The sequence below is a fragment of the Adiantum capillus-veneris genome, chromosome 8 (genome assembly GCF_014529385.1).
Source record: "Adiantum capillus-veneris isolate H3 chromosome 8, ASM1452938v2, whole genome shotgun sequence".
In the NCBI taxonomy this organism is placed as follows: Eukaryota; Viridiplantae; Streptophyta; class Polypodiopsida; order Polypodiales; family Pteridaceae; genus Adiantum; species Adiantum capillus-veneris.
This window is the reverse complement of record NC_140938.1, coordinates 145,501,859-145,509,828: the sequence shown is the minus strand read 5'-3', so window position 1 is coordinate 145,509,828 and position 7,970 is coordinate 145,501,859. Positions and strand designations below refer to the sequence as shown.

Sequence of the window (7,970 nt, the reverse complement as noted above, 5' to 3'; positions counted from 1 at the left end):
GTATTATGCCATGCATAAAATACATTGAAGTTATAAATGTCTCATATATTACATTGCAGGACTAAAAACATGTGTTGGCCTATCCTTAAATCTTTCTTGATGTGTCTTGATAGAAATGGCAATCTGGCTTTTCTTGGAATAGTTCATTTACAATAAAATACTGCTCAATTTAGGCTGGGATTAATGGAATAGTCTGTTATTTTGTAGATTAGTATGATAATCAATATGGAATAGTCTGTTATTTTGTAGATTAGTATGATAATCAATATGGAATAGTCTGTTATTTTGTAGATTAGTATGATAATCAATATGAGAATGACTAATTTTTGAAACACTCGAAAGAGATATTTGGGTTTTTTAATATGGATATACATTATTAAATGAAGATGAAACCACAAGTGCAAATTAGTTGCCCTAATATTGATAAATGGACTAAATATTCGTATTTTTTAAGCACATTGAAAAGGTTATGGAGTATACATGGGTGGGTGACTTTTTCTCTTAAAATTTAAGAAGCATTTTGGGTAAATGTTTTAAGAGGAAAAGAATTCATGGAAACCTACTTTGGTTCATGTATACCTACTATGTCTGGTAAGCCATAAACATCCCATGGAAGGTCTCATTGCGAGATGGCATAAACCAGATTTTTTTGAAAATTTGGTTGAAGTACAAACAAGATGTTGTCCGATTTTGGGCAGGCAGTTAGTATAGTTTTTTACCTTACCTACTGAGATTTTTCTCGCTCTGAAATCAAACTAGCAATCCAATGGTGACTCCTAGCCCTTTACTATTCAACTTTCTGGCAATTTCTCTCCACTAAGGGTTCAGATTGATGTAAAGATTTGGGCCACTTATTCCTAACATTCCATATTAATAAAAAAAAGTTATATTGAATGCTAGTAGTAGGCCTATTCAACGTTTTTTTGGGACTTTATTAAACGGTATCTCCGGAGATGCCGTTTTGGGAAAGGCATGAAAGTTAAAAAGGAAAGCCTGGAGCCAGCACGTGGAGAGAGAGAGAAAGAGGGAGTCTGTGAGATGCACGAGGACTGACGATAGATTTTTTTGTTGTTATTCTTTCGAGATTTGTGGTTGTAGTGCAGGAGCGAAGAGCGAGTGGCTGTGAAGCATGCAAATCAAAGACTGGAGCAAGGGCCTTTGCAGATAAAGTGCTCATGGAGAGAAAGCCAGAGAAAGTCTCTCTGTTGTCTGTGTGTGTCTCTCTCTCACATATCATGAGCACACATAGGCAGCAGTCTCTGTGTGTGGGCAGACTACACGCATCAAGGATGGTCCACACGGCAGAGCAGAATCCGGGAGGTTTGTCTCATTTGAGAAGGGGAGTCTCTCTTCATTGCAAGTTTCTATGTCTCAAGGACTGCACGCAGGATTGTGGAGTAGGGCAGTGGCGGTGGCTTGAGCCATGCTCGCAAAGGAGGGCGACAAGCCTAGCTAGAGGTGTGTTGGGGTTGGATTGAAGAGCAGTCCCGAGAGAGTGGTTCTCTCTGTTTTGGCAGTTGCGGAGGGATATCACATGCCTCTGTGTGTGTGTGTGTGTGTGTGTGTGTGTGTGTGTGTGTGTGTGTGTGTGTGTGTGTGTGTGTGTGTGTGTGTGTGTGTGTGTGTCCCGGGGGATTCACTCTATATACAAAATGGGACGCCACATACGAGCGGATAACTTTGATAAAACCCCTATATACGACCCATACCCCTATCTTACATATAAAATTTAGGTCTCACATGATCTAACTGAGTAAAACTAGTCAAAGAGCATGTAGCATAGTGATTGGCAATGTACAAAGGAACCACTTCGTTGATACCTAGATGTACCCTCAATGTGTCTTAGTTTGACTTTTAAACTATGTGCATGTTCAACCTGCACTCTAGCTACTTGTCCAATTTGGACCCATCTAAATTACTCAAAAAACAATATGGCTATAAAGTTGTGTTAGGTTCTCTGTGTAAATTTGCATCTATACAAGCTCTTTATGGCTTTCATCCCTCAACAAATGAACTATAATCACAAAACAAGCAATTCATACAAAGCAGTGTTAGTTCTTGCATGTATCTTTGTAGCTATTGACTCACAAGTTTGAGGGAAGGCACTTTTGGGAAGCCATGATTTTGAAACACAAAAAAATCTTCCTCTAATTTTTCCCTTCCTTACCCCATAAATATGATACCCCCTCCCTTATTTTTAAGCTTGGGAAAAAATTTATTGGGGGTCTGCGCCTAACTTATACTCTTATGTAACTTGTAAAAAAAAACCCCTCCCCTGCACTTACCTGGTGCGATAAGTTTTTCATGGTGAATCCCTCGGGGTGTGTGTGTGTGTGTGTGTGTGTGTGTGTGTGTGTGTGTGTGTGTGTGTGTGTGTGTGTGTGTGTGTGTGCGTGTGCGTGTATGCACGCGCGAACGCGCGCACGATGAACTGAACCAGGAGAAGTATGAGGTCAAGGCCTCGGCATGCGGCGTGCGGGAGTGAGGGAAGGGAAGAGGGAACTCATGATGTGGAGGGAGTGATGCGTGCAATGGCACAGAGGCGCTCATGCAGGCAGGCCATTTCTTTCCGCATCCAAATTGCCAGATTCGCTAGATTCCTTTGGCATCTGGATGGAAAATTAAGTCACTTCAACCGAGTAGGTAGTAGGTAGTTATATTGAATGCTAGTAATAATAGGTGACCAAAATGTTTACATTAATAGGAAACTTTCAAGATGCGGGCTTGTTGATTACAAACGAAAAAGGTAGCATTGTCAGGTGCCGAGCGATGCTGACAAATGTCGTGCAGACATGGTGGCTCGCTCATGAAGTTTTCAAGGAGCTTGCATGCGAGTTCAGGAGTTAATGAGGTGGCATGGTTGAAGGTAGGCAGCCTATTGGTGGGGTCGAAGGCCACCGAAGGAGGATGGATGATTGTTAGGTTAAGGCAAAGGGCTTGTAGTGCTTGTAGGAACCGTCTTCAAGAGGACCTTGAGAAGCTGCAAGGTCTCAGTTTGAGGCGATGATGACTCTCTCGTGTGCTAGTTGCAATTGGATCTCAAATGCGCAGCAGCAAAAAGGGGAGGGGGGGGGGGGGGGCATAGAGGCGTGCAGAGACAAAGGTGGACAAAGAGGAGTGTGATGGCCATCCATGCATTTGAGTGAGCCACGTGTGCGTAGTGCGCACAGGCGGAGACGGAGGCGTAGTGCACACAGGCAGGTGCAAGGTTTTGATGACCACCATGCTCGTGAACATACAAAGATGTGAGTGGGGAGGCAGAGATGGGTCCCGAAGAGGCGCGTAGGAATCTATCGTCTTTCATTTTCCAGCTTGAAAGATTCCAATTCCGAATCATAGAGATTAATCCATTCTTGTAGAATAAACCATTAAGTCTCCCCAATCTCAAAAAAATAAAAATTATTTCAAAACGCGTAGAATGCCTAAGTGAAGTCACCAGTGGACACTTGGGCGCAAGCATCACTCGGAGGATTGGTCTAGGACTCCTTGTGCTTTGTTGTCAGCAAATGGAATGCCTAGGATGGGGACGAATCTTGGCCATCGATAACTAAAAGATCTCAAAATGACAAGATTATGGACCTTGTGTATCAAGGATGAGGGGGCGGGTTGGTAGGGGTGGCTGCCCTGATAGCCGATGTAATTATGGTCCCTGGATGTTGTCATGGCTTGACATGAGCATGACAAGACCTTGTAATTATTTCAAAACGCATAGAATGCCTAAGTGAAGTCACCAGTGGACACTTGGGCGCAAGCATCACTCGGAGGATTGGTCTAGGACTCCTTGTGCCTTGTTGTTAGCAAATGGAATCCCTAGGATGGGGGCGAATTTTGGCCATCGGTAACTAAAATATCTCAGAATGACAAGATTATGGACCTTATGTATCAAGGATGAGGGGGCGGGTTGGTAGGGGTGGCTGCTCTGGAGGCCGATGTAATTATGGTCCCTGGATGTTGTCATGGCTTGACATGAGCATGACAAGACCTTGTAATTTTTTGGGTTGTTCAATTTAATTCACTCGCAATTGTGAATTTTGCTTTTGAAAAAAAAAATGAAAAGAGATTGAAGGTGGAAAGCCAAAAGACAGATGAAGGCGGAAAATAAAAAGACATATGAAGGTGGGGATAGTATGTGCCTTACTATAAAGTATGTTTCCTTTCCTTGATTTGTCCGGAGTCATTGTCCTTTCCTCAACAGTGATAGAAGTATTCCACCTGTTTGCTACGGATTCTTCGATTTTTGTAATGTCACTTACTATGAACAAAAGCATCTTCAGCGGTGTGAAGACAATTCCGATAGTCGTTGTTGACAAAGGTGTACCCTATAAATAAAGGAAGGTTAGTGTGCAGAGGCTAGAGTGATCATATTGTAGGGGCAAGGGATCGAGATTCTTTGAGCAGAGTTTGCTGTAGGCTACTAGTTGCGAGCTACTCGGAAGGGGATTCTTAAATGGCGAGCAAGCAGCATCATGTAATGGCGGTGCCGTTGCCGGCACAGGGTCACATCAATCCCATGATGCGCTTCTGCAGGATGCTGGCCAAGGAGGGCGTCATCGTCACGTTCGTGAACGTGGATCTGGTGCACTATAGACTGGAAGAGCTGAAGCAGCAGCAGCAGCAGCAAGAGGACGAATATGGTGGCGTAGAGCAGCAGCCAGCAGAGGGAGGCAGCGAGAGCTGTAAGGAGAATAGTAAGATCAGGAGCGCCCACGTGCCCGTGGAAGGGCTGGACCTGAGCCGCGGCTTTGCTCTGTCGTCCGAGGACTTCTTCGAGGCGCAGAAGAGCATCGCTCCGCACCTGGAGCGCCTGCTCCTGCAGCTCAACCGCTCTGGCCCGCCCGTGACGTGCATCATCTCCGACATCTGCATGACCGCACCCACCCAACCTTTAGCTGACTCTTTCAATCTTCCCAGAATTGCGCTCTACCCTTCTAGCCAAAGCATGCTCCTGCTCTTCCACTACTTCATGGAAGGCCCACTTTCTACCTCCAAAGGTACCTTCTGTTTTAAAATTCATACTTATGGTCACGCTAGGCTTAGTTATCCCTTATATATATAAGGGCAGATTTGCACGAGAAGAGGGCGGGGGTAAAGCTGACGATAGCGGCAGTTGTCTCCTTGCCATTAAGTAGACTGAGCAACGAGACTCCTCTTGTCATCTTCCAACTAACGAAGCCTTGCTCTAGCTAACTTTGCCGTTTTTGGTAGAGTTAGCTTGCAAAAGCTTCATTTTCATAGAAGCGACCAAAAGCAGTTGCATGTGCCTGCGTGTGAATGCGCCCCTAAATTGAAGTCTATGTAAATTGTCGGCTCTCTCCCTTTGGTATTTAAGTAGAGCATGGTCACACTAGGCTGAGTTATGAGTTATTTATAACTGAGCTAACTATGTCGAAACAACGCATTAAATGAATAACTAAGTCTCTTACATGATCATTCAAGGCTTAGTTATTCATTCAACCTTCCAACTAAACCTTGAACCTCACAACTATGTCAAAATCTGCATAATTACAAAGGGTCGGCATAGTTATTCATTTAATGCTCCTTTTTGTGTGTGACCAAGAATGAGCCTTAGTTGTTATTTGTTCAAAGAGCTGATAAATAAGCCTCGCGTGACCATAGCATAAAACAAAACAAAATTTTTGATACAAATCAACATGAAAACTTGCATTGGCATTTTGAAAATCAAATCAAGATGTGAACTTATTTACAAACTAAGAAACAATGATTTTTTTTTTTTCTAAAAGCAATTCTCACATTATGTGGGATATTTGTATTAAGAACACTATAAATGTACCCTGCAAAAATGCTTGACATAAACATTAACAATCCTCAAGAGACAAAGAGGATTTCAAGACTTCACATGAAAATGTAGATATGTATTAAAAAAACTAACATCTTTAAATGTTCTCTCTCTCTCTCTCTCTCTCTCTCTCTCTCACACACACACACACACACACAAACAATGCATGTACCATGCTCAAAGTGAATGAAACAAAAGCAACATCCGAAGCCTTTGTCACGGGGCTAGAATGAATGGACTCTCATTTGTCCAGAATGATATTCTCCCACATTTTTGACATGTGATAAATGACACGGAATACATGTTCAAGTTCTTGACTTATGAACTGGGGTTTCACATATCCAACCAATAGAGGCAACAATGGGAAGTGGATATGTTGAATGAGACTATGAGCAAGTGGCAAGGGATACAACCTACTCCGTCTCCACGGTTTTTGTCCTAGGCCTCTATATACACCTCTCACTCTCCACGGTTTTTGTCCTAGCCCACTTTGCCATCGTCTTGTGTGGTCATTTGTGACTATTCACTAAAACTTTTCCAATTAAACTTTTAAATAGATTGGAGATTGGATTGTAAAACAAAAGTTGCCATAAATTTGTACATTCAAGTAATAAGTTCATAAACATGAGATTTGGCAAGGTCAAGGGTCATGGTGGCATTCTAAAGCAAAACAAACTTTGGCATTCTAGTACATAAAAATGAAAATAAATCATGTGAGGCTCTTAAATGAAAGCACCCATTCACAAATTAAGAAACAAAGAGGATTTGGAGGCTTCGCATGCAAAGGTAGGTCCATAAGTATCAAAAATGCTATTATGTTTAATTGCACATACACAAACTCTATCTCATGGTGTTATATGTATACATATGCAGTGCTAGAAGTTGTGAATGAAACAAAAGGAACATGTGAAGCATTTGCCACGGGCTTAGAAGGGCTCCCTTCTATTATCCAAAATCATGATCTACCACAATTTCGACACGTGACAGACGACACTGAATACATGTTCAAGTTCTTAACTTGTGAACTGGAACACTGCTTCAAAAAGGCCCACTCCATGGTAGTCAATAGCTTCTATGACTTGGAGGGGCCCGCTTTTAAGACAATGTCAACACATGTGAGTACTCCTATGTATGGCATAGGTCCTCTTGTTGAGCCACTTGAAGAGAGCAACACCACAAGCTTTTGGAAGGAAGATGAAGCTTGCATGCTTTGGCTTGATCAACAACCTGCCAGTTCAGTTCTTTTTATCTCTTTTGGTAGTGTTGCCCTCCTTTCACATGCTCAATTTGAGGAAATTTTCTCTGGGTTTCTCTCTAGTACTCAACGCTTCCTTTGGGTGTTCCGCTCCGGGCTTGTACAAAATAGCCCATCTTCCATTGATCCTGCTGACCTTACATCCAAGACACAAGGTAAAGGTATCTTTGTGGATTGGGCCCCTCAAGTTCAAGTACTGTCACATCCTTCAATTGGTGGATTCCTCACACATTGTGGATGGAACTCTACTGTGGAGGCAATTTCCCTAGGTGTACCCTTGCTTTGTTGGCCCTACTTGGGTGACCAATTTTTCATTGCAAAATATGCAGTCGAGGAGTGGAAGATTGGACTAAGGTTCAAGAAGGATGATAAGCGAGGGCTTGTTGTGCAAGATGAGATTGAGCGTGTGATCAAAATGCTTATGCAAGGTGAGGAAGGAAAAATCATCAGAGAAAATGTTGCACATCTTAAAAAGGCTTGCTCTAAAACCATTCTACCAGGAGGTGAATCCTACAAGAGCATCCACACTTTATTGTTGTCTTTATTATCAAGTGAAATATGATCTTATGTCAAAAGATGGTAACAAGTATGCAACAAGATATTTTGGCTTAAATCAATTCTTGAAGTCCTCATATGCCTTGAGTATAGTATATGTTTCTTAATGAAAATTGTGGTGAGTTACGACACATCTATGACATTGACTAAATGATAAGTTTAGGTTTACTATTCTTATTCTCCTTATGATGGGAAACGAATCAAAGAAGAATTAAAAGAACATTCAGTTGGCTAAATGATAAGTTTAGGTCTATTATTCTCATTCTTCTTTTGATGGAAACCAATCAAAGAAGAGTTAAAAATTAATTATTCCAAAAGATAGAACACCACCTAGGTTGGCTCTGCCCCTCCCTGCCTCTACTC

General features: G+C 42.2%; 1 protein-coding gene across 1 annotated transcript; it reads left to right on the top strand.

The window, feature by feature from the left end:
* The first annotated feature begins 4,291 nt into the window (after positions 1-4,291).
* Positions 4,292-7,669, top strand: LOC147453121 (7-deoxyloganetin glucosyltransferase-like). The gene is made up of 2 exons (XM_086519090.1): positions 4,292-4,991; positions 6,671-7,669. Exons 1-2 carry the CDS (start codon positions 4,448-4,450, stop codon positions 7,612-7,614), a joined length of 1,488 nt encoding a protein of 495 aa, XP_086375216.1. The 5' UTR covers positions 4,292-4,447; the 3' UTR covers positions 7,615-7,669.
* The last annotated feature ends 301 nt before the right edge of the window (positions 7,670-7,970 follow it).

Bases quoted from the DNA above. Each gene is read 5' to 3' on its own strand.
- LOC147453121 (XM_086519090.1), top strand. From the start codon at position 4,448: ATGGCGAGCAAGCAGCATCATGTAATGGCGGTGCCGTTGCCGGCACAG. The intron at 4,992-6,670 runs GTACCTTCTGTT...ATACATATGCAG, and splicing joins CCCACTTTCTACCTCCAAAG to TGCTAGAAGTTGTGAATGAA.